Source organism: Theobroma cacao, chromosome 7 (genome assembly GCF_053813885.1).
Source record: "Theobroma cacao isolate CCN51 chromosome 7, ASM5381388v1, whole genome shotgun sequence".
NCBI lineage: Eukaryota > Viridiplantae > Streptophyta > Magnoliopsida > Malvales > Malvaceae > Theobroma > Theobroma cacao.
The window spans coordinates 1542244-1565750 of NC_142645.1; the positions used below are offsets into that span (position 1 = coordinate 1542244).

The 23507-nt window shown below is 35.9% G+C and overlaps 5 protein-coding genes across 5 annotated transcripts; 2 read left to right on the forward strand and 3 right to left on the reverse strand.

The window, feature by feature from the left end:
- Nucleotides 1–4873: 4873 nt before the first annotated feature.
- On the reverse strand, nucleotides 4874–7205 carry LOC18593437 (glucan endo-1,3-beta-glucosidase 12-like). The gene is made up of 3 exons (XM_018125243.2): nucleotides 7029–7205; nucleotides 5594–6901; nucleotides 4874–5146 (listed from the first exon to the last, which is right to left on the reverse strand). The coding sequence occupies exons 1-3, from the start codon at nucleotides 7111–7113 to the stop codon at nucleotides 5112–5114; spliced, it is 1428 nt and encodes a 475-aa protein (XP_017980732.2). The 5' UTR covers nucleotides 7114–7205; the 3' UTR covers nucleotides 4874–5111.
- A 4132-nt stretch (nucleotides 7206–11337) lies between these two features.
- LOC18593438 (uncharacterized) lies at nucleotides 11338–12132 on the reverse strand. Its single transcript, XM_018124165.2, has one exon. It carries the CDS (start codon nucleotides 12128–12130, stop codon nucleotides 11591–11593), a length of 540 nt encoding a protein of 179 aa, XP_017979654.2. The 5' UTR covers nucleotides 12131–12132; the 3' UTR covers nucleotides 11338–11590.
- Nucleotides 12133–13851: 1719 nt separating this feature from the next.
- LOC148761400 (F-box/kelch-repeat protein At1g57790-like) lies at nucleotides 13852–15063 on the forward strand. Its single transcript, XM_088808202.1, has one exon. It carries the CDS (start codon nucleotides 13852–13854, stop codon nucleotides 15061–15063), a length of 1212 nt encoding a protein of 403 aa, XP_088664328.1.
- Nucleotides 15064–17425: 2362 nt separating this feature from the next.
- LOC18593441 (endoglucanase 11-like) lies at nucleotides 17426–19740 on the forward strand. Its single transcript, XM_007020659.3, has 5 exons — nucleotides 17426–17671; nucleotides 17854–18066; nucleotides 18169–18369; nucleotides 18574–18831; nucleotides 18997–19740. The coding sequence occupies exons 1-5, from the start codon at nucleotides 17432–17434 to the stop codon at nucleotides 19660–19662; spliced, it is 1578 nt and encodes a 525-aa protein (XP_007020721.3). The 5' UTR covers nucleotides 17426–17431; the 3' UTR covers nucleotides 19663–19740.
- A 1339-nt stretch (nucleotides 19741–21079) lies between these two features.
- Nucleotides 21080–22334, reverse strand: LOC18593442 (ribosomal protein L30 family protein). Its single transcript, XM_007020660.3, has 3 exons — nucleotides 22199–22334; nucleotides 21524–21741; nucleotides 21080–21387 (listed from the first exon to the last, which is right to left on the reverse strand). The coding sequence occupies exons 2-3, from the start codon at nucleotides 21713–21715 to the stop codon at nucleotides 21253–21255; spliced, it is 327 nt and encodes a 108-aa protein (XP_007020722.1). The 5' UTR covers nucleotides 21716–21741; nucleotides 22199–22334; the 3' UTR covers nucleotides 21080–21252.
- Between the last annotated feature and the right edge of the window lie 1173 nt (nucleotides 22335–23507).

The window sequence follows — 23507 nt, forward strand, 5'->3', positions numbered from 1 at the left end:
ATAAGCTTACCAAGTTGACCAGTAATCCCATGCCATGTCACCATCGTCACAACCTCTCTTTTTATTTTATGGAAAAAAACCCTTTCTTTTTTCCTCTTTTCACAATATTAATTGAAAACTCTTTTTTTTCCCCACAAGTAGGTGTAAATGAAACTTATATCCAACCATACATAGGGATATTCTATATTTGGATTTAGAATGAATTAGGTAAAGTATTTAATACTCAGTCTCGAGTTTTAGTAAATTTTAGATATCGTTCTTAAGATATTCGTTACTTTAATTTGATTATATTAATTTTTAAATATTATTAGATCTTCGATACCCTAAACTTGATTATACATATATAATAATATTATTAAAAAAGCTCTTGTAAAATAATTGAATGATCATACAAATTTGACAAGCGATTGTATTTTTTATAATCTATAATGTCATTATGAAATAATCATCTTTTAAAATTTTAAAACGATAAAGAAATTTTTTGATAAATTTATGTAATTTTATAAATTAAGATATTTTGATTTGTGTATGCAAAAATATATATATATATCCAAATTTCTCACATAGCAATAATTAAAACTCTTAATATAATGCTTATATATAGATAAGCTTCTCATGCCATTCTTTGCCTCCAAGTTAACATGATAACATTCACTTTCTTTTTTTACCAAAAAGGTAAAGAAATAATAAGACATAAAGCATGACAAACAAAACGACACAAGGCAAAATGATTAAGTAGTAAACATAGTTTTTTTCCTAATGTCAGTAATTCTTACTTTATTCAAAAGCAAGTTCTTAAATTTTCTTTTTTATTTATGCAAATTCATAATTTTAATTAAAAATTTAATTATTGGTAAACTTAATATCAACTGATATTTCATGTCGTACGACTTGACATGATCACGAGATAAAACTTAAAATTCGAAATCCGATGAACCAACTTACCGACACTTCGGTTTGATATAATTAAAATTATTATTTAAAATTCGTTTGAGTACAATAAAAGTGAAGAGCTTAGTTGAAACAATCGAAATTTAATGACTTTTTTATTACATAAGTTAAAATTAAAATGAAAAATTTAATGCAATTTTCCTAAATTAAATTACATGTCAACTAGTTGGCTCCACCTCCCCCACTAATAAATCTCTTTTTTTTTTCCTCCAAATAATGATGATAGAAATAAAGAGACATAGGTGAATGCCCAATGACACCTTTGGTTTCATTTAAATGTGTGGGTTATTTTCTCTTTTGAAAAGATATAATCATAAAGAAAGAGAAGACAATTGTGCTGTATAAAGCACGTATAGCACGTTCGGCTGCAGCCAGGCAGTAATTATTGCTTTACCTACAGCGTACGTAAAGTAAATAAACAATAAATACCCTGCCACATCATGCCATATAGTATGTCAATAAAATAATTAAATGTAAAATTAGTATTATTTTTATGGACAATGTTAATCAGGACCACAATCAATGCTCTCGATCTTTCTATTCGATTAAGTAACATTAGAGTATTTTATAATTAAATTTAAATTTGGTATAAATAGTTAAATTATTACTCGTCATGTGTTTAAATAAAATTAATTAATTTTTATTAATTAAAATATCACTTATCATTTTATATTCACACAATATTGACATAATATTGACATGACGTTAATGTAAAAAGTAAAAAATATCAAATAATTATGTCATCATACTACATCAGCATATTACGTCATCATCAATTAAAATATTTTAGCATGTCACATGATATAGAATAATAAGTAATATTTTAATTAAATTAATCAAATGTCATAGAACCATATCATCATACTACATTAGTATGCTACATCATAAATTATGATATGTTAACATGCTACATTATTATCGATTATGACATTTCAGTATGACACATGATATAAAATGACAAGTAGCATTTTAATTAAGTCAACCATTAATTATAAAAGTTAATTTAGTTTGAAATAAAAGTATAAAGGTGTATTTGGCTCAAAACAAAAGTATAATGATTTAATTAAACACAACAAAAACATAAAAATTTATTTGAATTTTCTTAAATACTTTAGAAGTTTTTTTAAGTATTATACCTTTATTTTTCGTTTTGGATTTAGATTTTTTGTGAATATTAATAATCGGATTCAAATTTAGGTTCTAGTACTTAGAAATTAATAGATACCCTACCCCTTACTATTTCTAAAATTATCGAACTTTTTATAAATGTTGTGAAATCAAATAATTTATTTATTTATTTTTGTTTTGAAGTAGCAAAGAATCTTATGTAGGTAAAACTCATTTGTGGTTGTGACTTGTAAAACTATTCTTATATTTTCCGTAAGGTATATGTATAGTATGAATTGAAATAGGAAATTCCAATTCCTGGGTAGTTTTTACTCATAGAATGTCACCATTTTAATTACTTTTTTTAGACACAAAGCTTCCAAATAGAGCAATTAGGTACCTTTTCATTTAGGTAAATATCTTTGCTAAATCATGGATCCCAATCCCTCTGCCTCCATGGATCTTTGCCTACTTAAGATTCCCATTGTATTGATACCTAAACCCGATTTTTTTAATTTTAAAATTAAATCTCGATACTCTTAAAATGAAAAATCGATTGTTAAATTTAACATAAATTGTTAATTAGTTTCTTTGTTTGAAAAAGTACAAAGTTTAACGATAGATATTGTTAGAAAAATAAGTGATAACGGCGTCATATATTTATGTCTAAAGTTTTGAATTTCAATTAATATTTTCCGTATTATTAATAGAGAGGAAAAAAGGGTTTTTTTTCTTGTCTTATCAAAGAAATTCAAGACGTGTAGTTTTTTCACTCGTTTTGTCAAGAATTCACATTTTAAATAGCATAAACGAAAAATCATCGAGACTGAAATTTTCCAAATCTTTTAAAATCGAAACAAGTAAACTAATGAAATGAGAAGAATAAACAATTATTTAAAGTAAAAAATGAAATATATTTTTTTATTTAAAAAAATACAAAATTTTATGATAAGTGATAACCCCGTCTTACATTTATGTCAAAATTTTGAATTCAAATCAATATTCTCCTTATTATAAAAAATGCAAAATTTAATTTTATCACATTTAAATAAATTTTTTTATTTCAGTCAAAGAAATCTAAGATAGATAAGCCACTTCACCTCCTAGATCGATTTCTGACCGTCATGTACAGGAGACTAGAACTCACGAGTTTGACATTAAATATAACCGTTGTATTAAGTTCATTGAATTGGCCCGCTGTACATCATATACGGTGATTATCGTAAAGGTGAGGGTCAAGAGGTTCATGAATAGATTGATAACGAAGAGTCACAAATCTTTGAATTCAAAACATTTTACAATTTAGACGTACAAATTAATCGATTGAATCAATTTATTCGTTGCCGAGAAAGGCCAAAGTTGTTAAATCGATTTAGGTATTTGATAGTTTGACGAAGGAGGTTGCCTTGAAGGCGACGCCTTGGGTGCGTATAACGCAGCAAACGCAACCACCCACCAGGCCACCACCCCCACCCCAACCTATCTATCTTCTCTTGCGAAACCCACACGCTATCTAATGAGGAATGCAGCAGCGTGCACACTGCTCATCAACACACCCTTTCTCTTTCTTTCTTCTTTTTTGCTTTGTTTTCTTCTATTTTGTTTGGTTTTGGTACTGTTGAGAGAGAGAGAGAGAGAGGGAAAGTGATAGCTTTGGATTGTGATTTCTCATTTCTTCTTTTTACGCAAACAAAAATAAAAACAAAAAATAAAATAAAATTTTATCAACTTTAAAAATATCTAAACATATTTGCAAGTCTTCATCATGTCAATGGAATTTTTTTTAACTAAAGGGTGTGGGCATGGGGTCCCATGCTTGATTTTTCTAAGAAGAAAAACCTATACCCATTTTGTTGATTAATTAATCTGAGGTAAGTTTGGGTCGATGGGGATGATTCTGAAACGTATAGAATATGCTATACCAATGGGCATATCGATTTGTAATTTAATATGTTCTTTTTTTAAAAAAATGATTTAATTTATAATTGTTAAATCAAAATATGTATTTTATATTAGAATCTGATAAGTGTCGTATATTGAATGATTAATTTTTTATATTTAATCAAATTCAATATAACGTATCGGCTTACTGCACAATTTGAGAGGTTAAGTTGCATGTTGAACTCATTGACATTATTCATTTGATTTGAGCCAATGGACCCCTAAGCTAACTTTTTGGCATCTTATTTCACAGTGATTGTCTTTATTAGGTACAAAGCATAACTAAAGAAACAAAAACAACATATACAATTGCATACATGGGCTCAAACATACTTGAAATATATCCTACAACAATAATAACTTAAGCTCGAAAGACAATTGTTCTTACAATTAAGATTAAATGAACCAAATATGTGATTAACTTGATAAATAAAAAGTGCAAAACCGATTAATAGCTTCAATTGACCAAAGCATGAGGATCGGTCAAACTATAAATACTCTACATGCCTGTTAATTGTATTTACAAAATTATATATATATATATATATATATATATATATATATATACACACATGCATATATTAGGGTAACGATCATCACAAGTTTGGGAGATTGCCCTTTTAGCCCAGTTTGATTAGACTTGGAGCCCAAATGCTGACTTTCATCTTGGGTTAATCTTAGACCTAAAATCAAGAGCCCATTAACCTTATCAGATATGGAGAAAATTTCCTGCTCAAGCTCAATGAGCCCAAGGTGAAATTAGGCTAATTGCACATACCCCAACTTGAAAAAGATAACCATATTTTATGCTGGAGACAAAGGGATAAGGAGACAAAAGTCCTTCCCTAACACCTCATTTTTTTAGTATCTAACCTTATAAAATGAATATTATATATATATAATAATCCATAAAATAAAATAAATACAAATAGAGACATGAATTATAGACAAAAAAGAGTCAAACCCAACTGACAACAACTCCACCTACTCATCCTTTTCCATGTAATAAGAATAGATACAAAGAATTGCTAAATCTCAATCCCCCCCAACCCAGTCTGTGCTGCTGAAAGTTCACCAAAGTCTTCCCCCCCTTTGCATGTTTTCCCATTGCTTCAGTACCCTGTTGGAAACTCACAGTTCCCATATCCTGCAATGCAAAGAAAGAAAAAAAAAAAGGAGGTTTTAATGGCAGGCAATGAATGAGATTAGCCCCACATTTTAATGGCTACAGATAGGCAATATTGGGACAAAAAGATGAGACAAGTTGCAGATATTTATGATGAATTTCTGCCCTAATTGTTCCCTAGTGTTCAATTTGCAACCAGGAAAGTTTTCCAACTTTCCCCAATGGGTATATATCCTAACTTTCTCTCAATTTTAAATGGGAAAAAACCCAAATCTACTTAGAGCTTAGGGTAGGCAAATGGGCATTATTCATTTGTACTACAAGATTAGCCAAATCAAGGTACAAGCCTAGAAATAATGTTGGTGATCATTTAAAATGGGACTAAAAATTCAAATGAACCATATGATATTTATTTTAGTTGTTGGCTATGAAATTTATTATGGAGAGAAAAAGGATAAAAATACGTACTAGGAGGTTGCGAGACTACGTAAGCAGCACCGCCGAAGTCGCACGTGCCGGTCCCACGCGTCTTCTTTTGATAGTAACTATTGAAAGCATAGGAGGCATGTGCATCGAGGGTGTTAGGACTATAACATGTTGCACCTGGTTGAATAGGCTTGCAATCAGCCCCTCCCTCACCACAAGCATAGTCCAACGCCGCCTGCAGCGTCTTCTCGCCGGCATTCTTGTTGGCCACGCACCACGTCTGTCCTACCGACGTCTTCGACACCTCGCCGGTCGCCGGAACCTGACTCGTGTTCCCGTTGACCGGTGTTGACTGGCCACTTTCGAGCTCCTCTTTTGTTAGTGGTATGTTATATACCTTTTGTTCGTTAGGGTAAAATAACCCATAATTTCTTTCTGACGTAGGACCTGATTTCTGATTCTCATTGAACAAAGCAAACAGGTAAACGTTAAGTGGGTCCTGGGGCCTCAAAGGGGTCCCATTTCCACTCAAAACTCTTCGTACCAAGTTACCATTATACGACGCCGCATTGGCTTCGCTTGCACCAATTTCGTTCTCGTCTCCCATTGAGGGCCACCCTGTTTCAGTGACCACCATCTTCACGTCATCGTATTTGAGAGCCGACATGGCAGCGAAAACGGCGTCGATTTGAGCTTCGAAAAGGCTGTTGTACTTCAACCCGCTGCCGGAATCAACCACACCGGGGTTCTCCTTGAACAAAGCGTAGTCGAGTGAGATTTGATCGGAGTTAGCCGAGTATGCAAAGAAGGGATACGCATTGACCATGAGGTAGGAGTCGGTTTGTTTCAAGAAATCCAACATGGGTTTGATCACAGGTTCGACCAAGTCCGGTTTGAATGATCCGGCTGAAGAAGGGTATGAGTTTTGCAAGGCGCTGAGGGCTATGGGGGAAGAGATTTTGATGTTGGAATCCAAGTTGAATTTCACCAAGGAAGCATGAACGTTTTTCATGGCTGGTACGACGTAGCTTGTCGTGTTTTTGGGGTCGACGAAGACTTCGTTCCCGACAGCGATGGCTTCGATCTTCGTTGCCGGGTAGAACTTGGAGATGTTGGATTGAACCCAATTGTCAGCGAAGGACTGGTCGGCAGCGGCTGAGGCGAGAAGCTCGTTGGGAAGAGCAGCCATCACGCTGATCCCGGAGTTCGCCAAAGCTGTCAGGACCGTGGCGTCGGTGTCGTAGAGCTTCACTTTCTCTACCCCAATAGATTTCAAGAGTTCCACAACTTTGTCTGGCGAAGGCAAGTCGTTGGCCACACGACCATAATTAATCCCGATCGAACCAGCATCTGCAACAAAAAAAATGTATAACAAAACGTTAAAAGACAAAAGCAAGTTTCGAGTTTCCATGTTAGTGTTCAGAGACATGGAGAAACATGTCTTGTAAAGATGGAAAGTACTGTTTTTCGTTGGTACCTGAAAACCCTATGGCTGAAAGGAGAAGAACAAGAAGAGAGAAAGCCTGATAAGCCATGCTCTGAACCTGGAAGAAGCAGAGCATGAGAAGAAACAATGCCAGAAAATGGAGATTAGCAGAGAAATTAATTTCAGAGGTGGGGGGATTATCATGTAGTTATATAGAGGGAGTGGGTTAGTGGGAAACAAGAGAGTGGGGTCATGGGTTAACATGTGGGGGGGACCCACTTAGGGAGCTTGGCGTTAGCCAAAAAGTGGGTCGAAGCCCACCAACTCGACCGTTTTTCTTCACTGTTTCTTAGGTTTTGATTTTAGATTTGCAGTGGGACATCCCATCGTTGTCAAACACGTGTCCTCCATGGACATGGATCAGCCAATCAGAAGGTTCAAAATTGATGATCAAGAGATGCTTTCATTGTCTTTTATGTCGATGGATGATTGATGGCTGGAAATTTTGCTTAGGCTTCTGTTTCTTTTCCCTAAATTCGAACGTTGGGTTGGGGTTTGACAGCTAATTGTTGGTTTGGTTTATTCTTGGATCATAATTTATGCTTCAATTGGTTGCACATGTATTTGATATTCTTTTCATAATATCATACAGCATTAGAATATTTTATTATTAATATAAAAATAAATATGTGATGTAAAATTATAAATAAAAAATAAAAAATTTCTATTCATATTTGATCGACAAAAATTCTTGACTTGATTCGATCTTTCATTTGATGTTCTTTTGGTAATATCATGCAACAACTAAATCTAGATACGTGATATAACAGGTTGGTCCCATATCTACTAAAACATTTGAGGTCCACTCTTCCATAGATCTTGCTCAAGTCTTTTTCTTAAATTGAGGGAGCATTTGTGATCTTAACATGTTGCTTCCTTAGCTAAAGACTTCACTTTCATTAAAACTAAATCATGTTTATATTTCACTTTACGTTATTTTCTATTTTGGTTAAAGTGTAAATACGTGATTAATGAAGAGTCTAACCAAAGTTTCATCATGTTTAAAATGTGTTGGATGGTGTTTATGATAACAAAAAAAACTTGGGCAATCCCATACCAAAATCATAAATAATTATCTTAAAATGCTAGGTAGGGAACAACATGATTCATTGTCCATTGATAAATAACCCCATTAGCAATTTTCTTATGGACTTTTGTCTCCATTATTAGGGTTCACACTTTCAACCCTTATCTAACAAGTTTCTCATTCTAATTTGCTTGATTGAACCATTTTCTTTGGCAATATTTACAAATGATTATCAATATTTTCTCATATTTGAATGAGAACAATGTAAAAATGAATGTAAAGTTTTTTTTCCATCATTAGAATTGAACCTGTTGACTCAGAGAAATTGTTTTAGGCCTTTTAAAAGGAGATAAGTGCAATGAAGAGATATATGCAACTTGCAAGTAGCTATCCAAACTTCCAATGTGAAAATGTTCAAAGGCTTTGAAGTTGGATAACAACATCAGCACTCGAATGAAGAAAAGACAAGACTAAAGAAAAAGGCTGGTTATACGTATTAATCTTAAACCCTATTAATCATAATTTATACCCAAAATTGACCATTTACCCACTCACTCAACTTAATTAATTATTAATCAGATAATTAAATCTAATCAATTCCTTTCCTTCTTGAACTTGAAAAAAATTATCAATAATAAAAGCTTTTGTGGTTTAGATAAAAACTGAATATACACCACAACAGTTCATTAAACCTTTTCAAAACAAGATAACTCTTGTTTTTTAGTACAAGCATTCGATTTAAAATCAATTGATGATAAGTATAGTGATCGTTGTTATATTTAAATTCTTAATATTTTAATACAATTGATGTGTGATTTTTTTGTCATCATTCACATGCAGGGACAACGAATTTATCACCAGAATAATTTATGAAAGAACCAATGAACAGAGATAACACCTGCTATAAAACTACGTTGAATTTTTCGTGCAAACTTTCTCTTGCAAAGAATTTATTGTCAAAGAGATCTTTGGTCTGAAATCAATCTGGTCGCCTTGCACTCACCTGCTTGGAGAACTTTGTAGAATTTGTCAATGGTGATATCATATTTTGAGATAAGAGGGAGGCTCGTGCTTGTTGGCCAGGGGATAGAGACAGGGAATCGATGGCATCACCAATTTGAAGCAGCTGTTGTTGACGAAGAAACAAAACAAAAAATTAACATTAAGATAGTGCTGGGAATTTGTATGTTGGGTCTCAAAGGGTCATTGGGTTCACATCTGTTCACCAGAAATCTCAGAGAATATCATGGCTACCGAGGTAAAATGTTAGTTCTATTTTATTTTATTTTGAGCACAAATCCTAATCAAAGGCAACACAAAAGATCCAAGTTATCATGCTCACCACCACTCATGTGCTAAAGTATATTCAACGTGGTAGTAGAGCAAAGTATCGATAGAATTTCATTTGGAGACGTCTTGAGAAGAAAAGATGAATAAAGAAAACGAATTCGTAGTTTAATACTGATAATGAGATGAATGGGAATTAATTAATTTTAAGATATAAGTTTATTATATAAATTATAGGATATTTTACCATAAATTTAAAAGTGTAAGGATATTTTACCATAAATTATATACTACTAACTTAAAAGTCAACGTAAGTAACATAATAAACCCAAATTCTATGTATAGGTAAGCAATGAAGTATTTGGAATTTAAAAGAAGTATGAACTACAATTTTCTTAATAGCTAAAGAATATAGCTTTTATGTAAGCAATTTGGACTTCACTCAAGGGCTAAAGGGAGGAGGAAATCAAGAACAAAACCTCACCAAAATTGAAGGAAAAGTCCAAAGTCCCAACCCATTAGATGCACCTTTCCTTGGTGTAAACGTTAGAATTTGGTGAATTTCAGTTGGGAAAAAAAGGACATGGAACCACAGATTTAATTTTTCCTTGACTTGTTTTGTTTGAAGGAGTGTCCTATCATCAAGTGACCCTTGTGACCTTTACCCTTTTGAGGCTTAATAAGAAAGAAAATTTTCATGTGCTTGGTTAGTTGGCGAGAGTTTTTTTAGTGTAGGAAAAGGGCAGGTGAGGATTGGGCAAGTTTTCCTTTTGGTCCCCAACATGCAAGGCTTTTTTGAATACCTGGCCTTGATTTTACGAGCTTTGATGATAACTTCAATGTGAATGAACAAGTCGGCAGGTTTCTGTTCACCAAGATTGTCTTCATGGGGGTTGGCTTTGTTGCTTAGGTCGGTAGCCCTTCTTTTCTATAAAAATCTTTTATAACGTCCAAAGTCCACATCTGCTCGTCTATAATTACAAAATTCTTCCTTATCCGATGTAAGATTTCATAACATTTACTTCCACCCGAATTCATAATTCCCTTATTACATATCGAGTCATGCTGCATACCCCATCCATTGACATTGAAATCGGGTTCAAACCCCCTTCAATTGAAAGCCTTAAGAAAGAGCACACTAGCAATTTGTTCTTTCTTAAGGGTTGTTGTTGGATGTGTAAATACTACCTCTTTCGACAAATAGTGTACTTAAAAGGCCTAAACAAAGTCCTACAATTTTCAATGTTTGTACAATTTGCTCCCATGAGAAGCAACCACAATTTTGGTGTATGGGAAATTTCTATGGTATTAAGAAAGCTTTTATTTGCCCCATTAATATTTGCTAGCCTAAGCACATCTCACTTGTTCTTGTGAAAGAAGGAAATTAAATGGAAGGATTGACATTTCTGATTTGACATATGTGAAAAGAAGGAAATTGTTGACTAAAGTTATTGCATATAGCTTTCATTGTTTTGAATTTTTCTTTGTGATTAATTTTTTTGTAAATTTATTTTTTTTATACTCTATTAAATGGAGTAATGTTGTCACTTTATAAATGTGCAAAATTTTTTTCGAAATAAATATTTTTAAAGTTACGAGTAGTTATTGCTTAAGATTCTAGATTTTTAAATCTAACTTATTAACAATGTGATAATATTTGATTCATTGATCATGTGTAGAATTTATACACCGATACAGTGTCCAATATAATTTTTTTTTTATTCTCAAATTTACCCTCAAAAAGCTCAATTATGTCTAAAAATCCAAAATAGATTTTGGGCTAAGGATTGGGCTTGGGCTTTTGTTGTTTTAACAATTGAACTGAGTTTAAACTAGATTTGGACTCCAAGTCATAAAACCTTTCAAAACGACATCGTATGCTTGCAAGCATTAATCATAGTTATTTTTCATGCAAAATTATGAATTCATCATTAACAAAGAAATTACCGAAAATTGTGCAGTCAAAAAATAAATTTTAACTGCTTACTGTAGATTGCTATCTTGGAAGAACAATTCTTTGATTAGTCCCCAACATTATTTATGGACTGTTGACAATAATTCAAAACATTAATGAAAGAGATGCAAACCCAGGGAATCCTACTAATACAAAGACTTTTAGTTTAAGGGGACGCAACCTATATGTAACCAGAACATTCAACTGGACTTCAACTTATTATTGGTGGCTCATCACCCTCTGGGGGCTTAGGTACACCTGGAGGGAAAATACTAGGGAGGTCTATCAGGGTGATGCCCGGGTTGGTCTCTCAGGACAAGGAGGGTGAGGTGGATGAGGAGGATGAGGCGGGTGAGGAGGGAATGGTCGTGGCGGTGGCCGTGGTGGTGGCCGTGGTGGTGGAGGCTCTGCATAGCCACACATCCCATACAGGCATCGGACTCTCCAAGGGCATCTGTTACCACATCTACCGCAGTTAAAGGGACTAAGGTTGGTATTGGTGCAGATCCCCCTGCAGCATTGCCGAGTAAAGGGACATCTAATCCCACACAAGCCGCAGTGAGCAACATCACTGGCAACATCAACACATTGGTCCCTGCAACATCGCATCCGAGCTGTGGCTGGATGTTTTCCCTGCTCACACACCCATGGCCTAAACCTGCACCCACCTGGTCTCGGCCTTGGGTTCGCTACATTCCTCATCAGCCAAGGTGATGAGCCACCCGCAGTTGAATTTTGTTGCACCCATTTCGGTTTTGCATCAGCTTCTACCACCAAAAGTGGCAGCAGGATAGCAATAAAAGCATTGGCTAGTCGGTTCATCATGCAGATACACAAAAGTCAGTAGGAAGCTGTCAATATTTATATATCTAGGAAAAGGTGGTTAGTTGTTCATGTTTTTCTTACACTATTTTATGTATCAAGCAAGGTGTGTAAGGGCGTGAAGCAAGCTGTTTCCCTCATACATAAAATAATAAGTAAATTGAAAGATTAAAAAAGGGGCTTCTTTTCCTGGTGAACAGGGTCTTTCATAGGCTAAACCTGGGGCTGAGTGCATCATTATAATTCCATGGACATAAAAGCATGTTTACAACCTCCTAAACCACCTGTCACATGCTTTTGCAGAGTTCGGCCGTGCTTATTATCAATTGGTTTTTTGGTTTTAAGTTGAATGTCGATCTTAAAAATTTAAAAGATATCCATATAAAATGTATTTCAGAGAAGAAATATTCAATTTTCCATAATTAAAAACCAAAACCATGACATTTTCAGTTAGCTAACATAATTAATTAATTACCCAACTTATAGCTTTAAGAATTAATCTCAAGCTTAAGTTCATATGTGAATAAATAATCTAATAATAGTAAACATAATTTATTCTTAATAAATGCATTAAGTCATGACATGGAACATTTAGAAAAGTAGAAGCCCATTTTGGCAAGTGAAACAAAACCAGCAAATCAAATCGAGGCACAACATCAAATGCTAATATATGTATACGTGAGGAGAGAAATACGAGAGAGGGACAAAGAAAGAAGAGAGGAAGGAAGGGAAGGGAGGGAGGGGGAAGAAGGAGAGAATAATTTGGCCAGGAAAATGGAGCGGAAAATGCAACACAACTCAAGTGTGAGTCAACACAAGTTCCTTCAACAATGGTTGCACTTCTTTTTTGATCTCTTTCTTGGCCATTGTACCTTCAAGTCCAGCTTCCTCCTTCTTCTTCACCTCCAAGAGAGCAACAAGTCTACCCATTTTTGGTTTCTCTGGGTAATCCTGGCTCTCGGAAATTATCTCATGGTAGAGGATCACATTGCAGATAGTATGTATAAAAGGGTAGGCAATGCTAACAATTTTGGATTACAGAAGTTGCATTTCCATGGCAGTTAGACGTTTGAATGGTACTTTTTTATTCATTCTAATGTTTTCCATTGCTCTTCCTATAACATTAGAATGAAAATTTTAATTTAATATATTCTGTAACATAAACTATAAATTATATATTCTCAATCGTCTACTTAAAAAAAAAATCAAGTATACAAGATATTGAATAAACTTTAATACTTTATTTAAATATGTATCTTTATTACAAAAATACCACAAAATTTTCATGGTTCAATAAATATTGATAAAATTGTGTATAATTATTATTTTTAATTAATTATTAACATGTTATTGATTTTCTCATTGAATTTTACCATAAAAAATTAATTATCTCGAAATTATATATTAAGAATTCTATTGGGATTAGTAATTCACGGTTATTTAAAATTCTATGATGAATATTCCTCTAATTTTCTTCTCCCACTATATTAATAGGTTTTCCTTTTCTTCTTTGGATTAGGACTTCATGGTTTTTAAGGAACAAGCTTTTTCTTTGGAATTTATTGAAGAAAAACCCTCCTCGGAAAAGCCAATGAACATGGTGGTTTCTGCATTGGGTAATTCTCGTTCTTCCTTAATTCTCTTTCATGTTAATGTGTTGATGCTAAATGGCTATTCTCAATGGGGGAAACTAATCGTTATCATGAACAGGTATTGAACAGAAGATGGAAGCTATGAATAAAAACGAAGGGGAAGAGAAGGAGGAATCATATTGCCTTTGCAATCTCCCTGATGATCTCTTGAGAATTATATTGAGTTACTTATCAGTTCTCGATTACATCAACTTTCGTGCTGTTTGCAAGTGTTGGCGTTTAGCTTTCTCCAAGTTTGCTGCTGTTTTATCACAAGAAAAACCAGGAAGGGAGCTTCCATGTTTTCTGGTCTTGAAGAGAGAACATTCAGTAGACAAGTCAATAATGTCTGATTACCACCGCCCGGTATTACACACGACAGGCATGTTGGGGAGTTTGTGTTCTTCTTCTTCGTCCAGGCGTATTTACAGAACCAACATGCCAGAACTATGCGGAACAAGAATCCTGTTGTCTAAATACGGATGGTTGCTGCTTTTTAGGTCTGGAGGGATCGATTCTTCAGAACTTTACTTCTTCAATCCCTTCTCCAGGGCAAAGATTCTACTCCCCTTTTTGGATGTATCAATGTTACGTAACCCTGTTTTTGCCATATCTGCTCCACCGACATCTCCAGATTGCATGGTTTTCATCATAAGTTATGTGGAACCCAATCAAGATTACATTCATCTGTGCAGCCGAGGAGATTCTGCTTGGAACTGCGTCACTGCTGGGCACAATGGTCCGGCTCTTAATGTAGTCTTCGCCAAGGGAATATGGTATTGCTTACATGCACTTGGAGATCTGGTTGCATATGATCCTGCTCACCTTTGCTACAATCTTCTTGACATAAAAGACTACTCTCCTGGTCATTTTACATTCGTTTCGTATCCTGTCAGTCGTGGGGAACAAATTTTTCTTCGCGTTCATGGCCTGCGGTGTTTCGAAGTTCCATTAGTGTATTATTCCGAACCATTGGTGGCTAAAGAAATAGTTTGCCAAGCTGATGGAAAGCTGAACTACCAGGATTGTGAGTACTTGTTCCGCACAGATGTAAAGGAAGCAATTGTTCAGGAAAAGGGTCTGGTCTCAGTTGATTCTTTCAATGTGGATGCATGGTGTGCCGGGCTTGATGCAGATGATGATGATGCTATAGAGTTCCGGTGGCATTGGTTTACAAACAAACGCACAGCGCTGTATCGTTTGCATGGAACAAGTTGCCATTACAACCATGATTGCTCGACATTTGTGATGTGGGTCGAACCTGTTTGGGTTCAACCTTCCCCCAACTTGAGCTGGAATCTCTGATTTTCTTATATGCAGTTCTGTCTTTGTCTTTGAAATCATTCTAACAAGAAATGAAACACATGTAATTATTTATAATATAATGAATTCTTGTTTTAAAGAGAAAAAGATTGCCAACCTAGCTACCTGTTCATCTGTTTGGGCAACCTGTAGGAAGAGGAATGCTTGATATTCTAAGCAAAAACATATATATATATGTTTTCTTGTTCGTTTCTTTATGGCTAATCTCAGGAGAAAACTCGAATGTCACCCAAGATGGAGGCTGAGGAAATAATTAAAACTGAAGAGAAGAAACCCTACTGTCTTTGCCGTCTCCCGGAAGATGTTCTGACAATTATATTGAGGTATTTATCAGTCCTTGATTACATCCAATTCCGTGCTGTTTCCAAGTGTTGGCGTCTGGCCTTCTCCAGTTGTGCTTCTTCTACTACATCACAACAACATCCAGAAAGAGAGCTTCCATGGTTTGTGGTCTTGAAGACAGAGCCAGTACTAGGGATGTTTCATTGGGTCTGCATGCCCGGTATTCCACACAGCAGGCTTGTTGGCGAACCTTTCTTCTAGCCTTGCTTACAGGATCCACATGCCAGAACTATGCCGAAACACGAATCCTGTTGTCCAAGTACGGGTAGCTGCTTCTTTTTGGTTCTGATCAAGGCAATAATTCTTCTCCAAGGCCAAAATTGTGCTTCCCTTCATGGACGTAACCAAGTTACTTAGCCCTCTGTTTGACATATCTGCTCCACCTACATCACCAGATTGCATGGTTTTCATCGCACATTGTGTCAAGCGCTTACATGTTGGGATTGATCTGTGCAGAAAAGGAGAATCTAATTGGACTAACTATGGAGGTGGGCGTGAAGGGGCCGATTATCAATGCAGTCTTTGCTAAGGGAATATTGTACTATTTGCATTCTAATGGACAACTTAACGCATTCGATGCTGTTCATCACAACTACATCCATATTGCTCATATACAAGGCCTTGGTTCTGACTTTTACACTTTCTCTAGACTCGTTTCATATACTTTCAAGCTTGGAGAATTAGTTCTTCTTCGCATTCATGCTTGTTTTGGGTGTTATGAAATTGCATTATCTTCTCCTCATGCATTGGTGGCGACAATAATAGACTACATACGAGGATTCAGAATATTTGTTCCCCACAGATGTTAAAGAGGCTATTGAACGTGAAAGAGAAGTGACATCTGTTGATTCTTTTAATCCGGGTGCATGGTGCCTAGTGTATCGTTCTGGTGGCACTTTTGAGTGTAGGTGGCATCAATTTACAAGCGACCGAACAGTGTACTATGATTTGGAGGAACTAAGCTGTCATGTAAGAAACGAGTGCTCGACATTTTTGATGTGGTTTGATCCTCTTGGGGTTGAACCCTCTGACCCTCTCCTAACTTGACTTGGACTTGATTGCTCTGTGAAAAGCAATGTCAACTGTTATCAAGAGATCGAAACAAATGGAAAGAAGAAAATGGAATGCAAAGGGAGAGCACACACAGATAGATTGGCTGCCATAGAAAGTGCCCAAACCAGCCATTCGACCTTTTGTTAGCCCAAAATGGAGGACAAAATTCTTGGCCATATTATCTATTTTTTGAGAATTTCTTTGTTATGGAGTATGGAACCAAGTTCTCAACTTGTTTCATGGGCTAGGCATTTGGGTTTTATGGCAGTGTAGCCTTCTTCACTGCTTTTTGGGCCTTTTCTTATCGTTTACTTGGATTCTAATCAGCCTTCATTTCTCACTCTCGTCCAATTCTTTCTTTCCTTTTCCTTCTTCTTCCCAAACTACTTCCATTTCTTTTTCTGCCATGTACCTATTTGGAATATAGTATATGCTATGTAGTTTGATGGGTGTAGTTTCAATGATTTCCAAGTGAAAGTGCTACACAATGCAAGAATTGCTATCCAAAAATTATCAAAGAGCTTATATATTTGTATCTCACTCGAACTTTAAACGAATTGTTAATTTCATATTCAAATTCGTTTCAAATTTGAATGTAAAATTTTTAAACCTTACATAATCAGTCAGATAAATCCAAATGCCCAAAAATTAAATACCCATTAATGCCACCTCTATTCCTTTTGTTTTGAAATCATCCTAACAAGAATCTTAATAAATAAGGACAGACATGCACTAAGCCTACCTTTAAAGGATCTGAAGCTTAAGTTCACATTTAAATAAATAATCTAATAATAGTAAACATAACATGTTCTTAATAAATGCATGAAGTCATGACATGGAACATTTATAAAAGTAATATGTGAGGAGAGAAACATGAGAGAGGGACAAAGGCAGAAGAGAGGAAGGAAGGGAAGGGAGGGAAGGGGAAGAAGGAGAGAATAATCTGGCCAAGAAAATGGAGGAGAAAAGGCAACACAACTCAAGTCTAAGTCAACACAAGTTCCCTCAACAATGGTGCACTTCTCTTTTGATCTCTTTCTTGGCCATTGTACCTTCAAGTCAAGCTTTCGACTATGGCAAAGCCCTCTCTCAAAGCCTCCTCTACTTTGAATCCCAACGCTCCGGCCGGTTACCCTACAATCAAAGAGTCACCTGGCGCCACCATTCTGGCCTCACCGACGGCCTAGAACAAGGGGTAAGGATCCCATTGTCACCACCACCTCCATGTAGACTAAGAACCCAATGTTTCTTTAGCATCAAATTTTTCATTTTTTCCGTATGAAAAATGGTTGGATTTCGCCATGTTAGCAAGTAGAGCTATTGTTTTACGTTGAGACATGATTGCAATGTATAAGGTATCTTGTTGTGTATGAAAAGGTGGACTTGGTGGGAGGGTACTACGACGCCGGAGACAATGTGAAGTTCGGCCTGCCGATGGCATTCACCATCACAATGCTGTCATGGGGTGTCATCGAATATGGAGATGAAATCGCGGGAGCCGGAGAGTATAGTCACGCGCTTGAGGCAATAAAATGGGGAACCGATTATTTCATCAAAGCTCACACGCGCCCAAATGTCTTGTGGGCTGAGGTAATAATAAGAACCAAGTACTCTTTGCACACACTTCCCTTGCAAATGCAAGTTTGTCAATTACTGTTGGCCATTGATGTAATTCCATGATGTTAACTATAGGTTGGCGATGGTGACACTGATCATTACTGTTGGCAGCGGCCGGAGGACATGACAACTTCCCGGCAAGCCTACAAGGTGGATGAAAACAACCCAGGGTCGGACATCGCCGGTGAGACGGCGGCGGCAATGGCGTCAGCCTCCATTGTGTTTAGGAAAACAAACCCACATTACTCTCACCTACTGTTGCAACATGCACAACAGGTAAGCTAAGTTTTAATCAAGTTGCCAAGTACAGGTTTGCACTATTCACCAAAACCACTATGCTTTGGTTACCATAACCAAAATTAAAGGAAGGGTTTTAACTAATCCCTCATTTCAATTAATTTCTTGCTTTAATTAATATATTTGAATGAACTAAAAAAAGGGTCTTCTTTTTTCTTTCTTTTTTTCTTGAATTTGGGACAGTTGTTTGAGTTTGGAGACAAGTTTAGAGGGAAGTATGATGAAAGTAGTGTTAAGGTGGTGAAAGGATACTATCCGTCGGTGAGTGGGTTCAAAGATGAGCTGTTGTGGGCAGCTTTGTGGCTATACAAGGCCACTGACAAGGAGGATTATTTGAGGTATGCTTTGGAGATGGCAGATGAATTTGGTGGGATCACTTGGGCAATTACTGAGTTTAGCTGGGATGTCAAGTTTGCTGGTCTTCAGATCATTGCTTCTATGGTAACTATCTACACCTGTACGTGTACATACACATAAACACATAAACTTTTCGTGTACAAATATAAAATTTTCACGTTTTGATTTAAAAGAATTGTTATAACATTGGGTTCAATGCTAAAATTGCTAACACTCACTGTTCCAATGTCAAATGTAATGTTGCCGCAGTTGCTGATGGAAGAGAGGCATAGGACGATGAAGCACAAGGATGTATTGGAACAGTATCGTTCAAAGGCTGAATATTATATCTGTGCTTGCCTTAACAAGAACAGCAATGTGACTGATAATGTGGAGCGCACCCCAAGAGGTTTACTGTACACCCGCCAGTGGAACAACATGCAATATGTGTCCAATGCAGCATTCCTTCTCAGTGTCTACTCTGATCATCTCCGAGCCTCGAATCAGCGGCTGAGATGCGATGTTGGCGAGGTGGGTCCGGAAGAAGTCTTTGCATTTGCTAAATCTCAGGTTGATTACATCTTGGGAGCTAATCCTATGGCCATGAGCTACTTGGTTGGGTATGGTTTGAGGTACCCTCAAAGGATGCACCACAGAGGGGGGTCCATCGAATCTTACAGAGAGAACAAGGGCTTTATTGGGTGCACTCAGGGGTATGATGATTGGTTTCAGAGAGATGATCCAAATCCTAATGTTGTTGTCGGGGCCCTGGTTGGTGGGCCAGATAAGATGGATCAGTTCAGTGATGATAGGAAGAATTTCATGCAGACAGAGGCCTGCACCTATAACACTGCAAGCCTGGTTGGGGTTTTGGCTAAAATGCATGGCCTGGAAGAGGACAGAGATTTTGACTTTTCTTTTGTTGCTTCAAGCTAGGCCCAAAAGTGAGGTTCTTAGTTCTCACATTCTTATACAAACAGAAAAAGAAGAACAAAAAGAAGTTTAAACAGAATGAAAAAGAGAATTGATTTATTTATCAAGCTGAATAAAGGTTCCAATTTCCTCATTGAAGCACCTTTTTCCATGTGAAACTATGTTTGAAATGTTTGTGCTAAGGCAAAAATAGACCCCTTTTTTCTTTATTTGAAGTGAAAGCATTGAACTTTACTCAGTCTTATCACAACCGAAACTTATAACGGGAAAGACTCGAACCTAATTGCACATGCATCAATCGTTGAGTCAAATGCAAATCAAATATAATGTTGATTATCCATGGATTTGGATGTATCTCGTTAGCTCTGCACCGACCAACATAGTTTGTCAATTTTTGTGGCCCATATTCATTGTCAAAAAGTACCATAAGTCAACAAAGCCATTGGAGTGTCTTCTCTCTCTCTCTCTCTCTCTCTCTCTATATATATATATATATAGAACCATATGAATCAACCAATCTTATCCCTACTGCTGGTTTCCTTTAATCAAGGATGCAACTAAACTCCAAAACTGAAAAGCTCAACATCAATGTTCTCACAGCCAAATTTGCTATGTCATCGGCTACAACTATGCCACAAGAATGGTAAACCAGACAACAATCAAGCAAAGATTCAATGTCCCTAATAAATGAAACACAAGCAAAGACTTGACTCTGATTTTGAGCAAGGCACACGTGCCTTTTATGGTGTGTGTTTGTGCTTTTAAACAATTGTTAGATAGAGTTTGGACCATTGCTATAAAGTCAGGAACTGACCTTATCATGCATGCAGGCTTTTTATGTCAAACAGGAAAACAACAGACAACGTTTTTCACTGGAAGGCTGATCTGAAGCAGACATGATCTTGCAGCCTATAATAATGGTGTAGCGAGGACAAAGCCCAAAGCCATTGATGGAGATATAGACAGCTCAAACAGCACAAATGAAAGTTAGTTATCAAGTTAAAAAGGTACCACAGTAAAGCGCCTCAAGTAAACCAAGTACTGATGCCATGTAAATATTCACCAAGTGTAAGACATAAAAACAAATCAGCAGCATCAAATAGAAGATGCTGTAACCGGATTGGGCTGTTTACGACCAAGGGAGATAAGCATGCTGCAGCAAACCAATGCTACCGAATAACTCTTTTCAGGGTAAGATGTTAAAATGTTATGGCCATTTTTGTCATTAATGTGTTTGAACAAAACACAAAGAGCCTAAGAGTAAAAGAATTCATCACCTAATATTCATAAGCTTAATCTCTGCCAAGCACTGATGATATTGTATTGCTTTGACTTGAACCAATCTCAAAAGCTTTACTGGTAAGTATGCAAAACAACAAGACATAAACACATAATTTCAAATATCTATGCGTTAAGAATCTATAAACAAAAGGAGTATAACTTATTATTAGTAAAGCACTTGCATATGAAAACAAACAAGTTCGATACACTGAAATTACATACTTCACCATTTCTACCACATTAATTTTTTGAAACAGGAACATATCCCTACCAAAAAAAGGTGGAAAACCTAGCATTGTAGTAATTCTAAGTCTACTTAGAGGAGTCAGTCGCAGAAGCAGGGAGATGACTAATGACAATAGGGGGCCGTAGAGCTTGGTGGTTGGCCTCGTTCTGTTTTCGTGCCTTAAACATTTCTTCTGTCTCAACCACAACCAATCTTTTCACCTAGTCATAAGGCACTTCAAATCAAAAACCAAACTTTAAACAGCACAATGCTAAAACTAATGTACCAGTATTTCTCTTATTCAAGTATACCAAACACTTTACAGAGGAAAAAGGAATCAAACAAAGGGTCTTATACCTGCTGAAGCATTCCCCTGACAGTGGGTGTGTTCCATCTCATGACAGTGCGGTTACATTTGCGCAGGCGTAGTGCCTCCAAGGTGCGCCTATGAAGCCTCCTAGTGCCCGGAATTCCCCTCACAAGGGTTATATAAAGGTTAGGGCTCCACGCAATGGGAACACTAGCTTTGAACTTATTGAAAGCACTCATTTCTTCCTCGCTATGCTAAACGCTCCCTACAGAGCACCAAACCAACATCAACACAAAAAAAAAATTGTAATGACAAGAAGTTCAACCAAAAACAACAAGCATGTTAATATGATCTCCACAGTTCAGAATTCACACCCCCATTGAGATCAACATCATCACATTCCAAAATTTTTGGTATATGCAATCCAAAGCTTCAAACACTTACAAAGTAATCAATCAATTCAGTTTGACAAAGTACTAACTGATCAGAATTGCACAGACAATAAAAACGAAAATTAAACAAAACCCAGATCCCAAAACCTATAATTATACGCACCCAACCTTTAAAATCAATGACTGATAAACAAAAAAAAAAATCAGCTTAGTTCCTAACTCATATAACTTCGGTTAAAAACAGAAGAAAAAAATTGAAAATTCCTAAAATAGTTCAAATTTAAGGTGCCAAGTTGCGGAGTGATGAAGAAATGAATGGAAAAGAGTTACCTTTATGAAGAGGATGTGCTCAAAACCCAGTTGGGAAGCTGTGTGTTACAGTGTAGAACCCTAGAAGAATGGGGAAAGAGGAGGATTTTCATGGTTATGGACCGAGCTTTAGCTTTTCATTTTATTTTATTGGCCCAGCCCATTTCAGGCCTTCTCTTTTTCAGCTATTTTCCTCTCTTTTTAAATCATTTTTTCTTTTTTTAATTATAAGCATTATTTAACAAATGAATATTCATTTAATTAACAACATCAAATATAAAATAAATTGTCCAATTATTTTTTCCCATTTATTATTTTCATAAACAAAAATAATTGGAAGTTTTTTTCTCTTTTTCTTTTAATCTTTTGCTTGAATTTTGTCTTTTTTTTATTCAGATATCTCAAAATGAAATAATTTTTCATTTTTAAACACTTAATACTCATATTTTTTTCATTATAAATCTATTTTCCATACTTTTTTAATTAAACATATTATACAAATTCAATTTTATATAAAATACATTATAATCAAAAAAAATTCTTAATTTTTGTGAAAGTTAAAAAAAAACAAATATTTAATCATTTTTTTAGTTTTTCTATTCATTTGCCTCCTTGGCCCCATGATCCCATTGAAGAAGACTTTGAAAGACACATTTTTTCACCTATTCAAATGCTCCACAAACTCTTACAAGTTACAAAACCATCATATTACTATATAGCTGCTTTAACTTAAGTGACCAGTCTTATGGTAGTTATTCCTTGGTACATGTTCCTTGTACCTACTCTTAACAGGATCAACCTTGTCATCACTGCTGAGGGCCTCTGCAGCGCCATCATGTATTTTCTCAAGTGTCTGGCTGGCGACCCCTTGGTCACTGGACTTCGCTTCCTCCTCTGCTCTACCCTTCTGCTTGGAAACTCTCTCGAACTTGGCTTCTGCTGCTCCTGCTTTCTCCTCTGCTACAGGGTCATTGTTCCGGGCTAAATGAAGAAAATCTTCGTGGTTTTCCTTACTATTGGCTTGGTGGCTATATCTCTGAGATTGATATATCAAGTTGAGACATCAGCTTCAACAAAATGGTAAATAAACAAAACATTAACAAGATGTTATAGCATCTAAATATGAGCTCATAATGACAATGGGTATTCACCAAGTATCGCCTATCTATTCCAATTACTTCAAGAATTAGATACATACCATGTAACCAGGTTCAGGTTTGAGATGAGTTCGGATAACTTTACTTTGTAATCGAATTCGGGTTGGGACAAGTTTGGATAACAAAGTTAGCCCATAGGGCATATGGCACTTAATTAGATTTGTTATCCCATA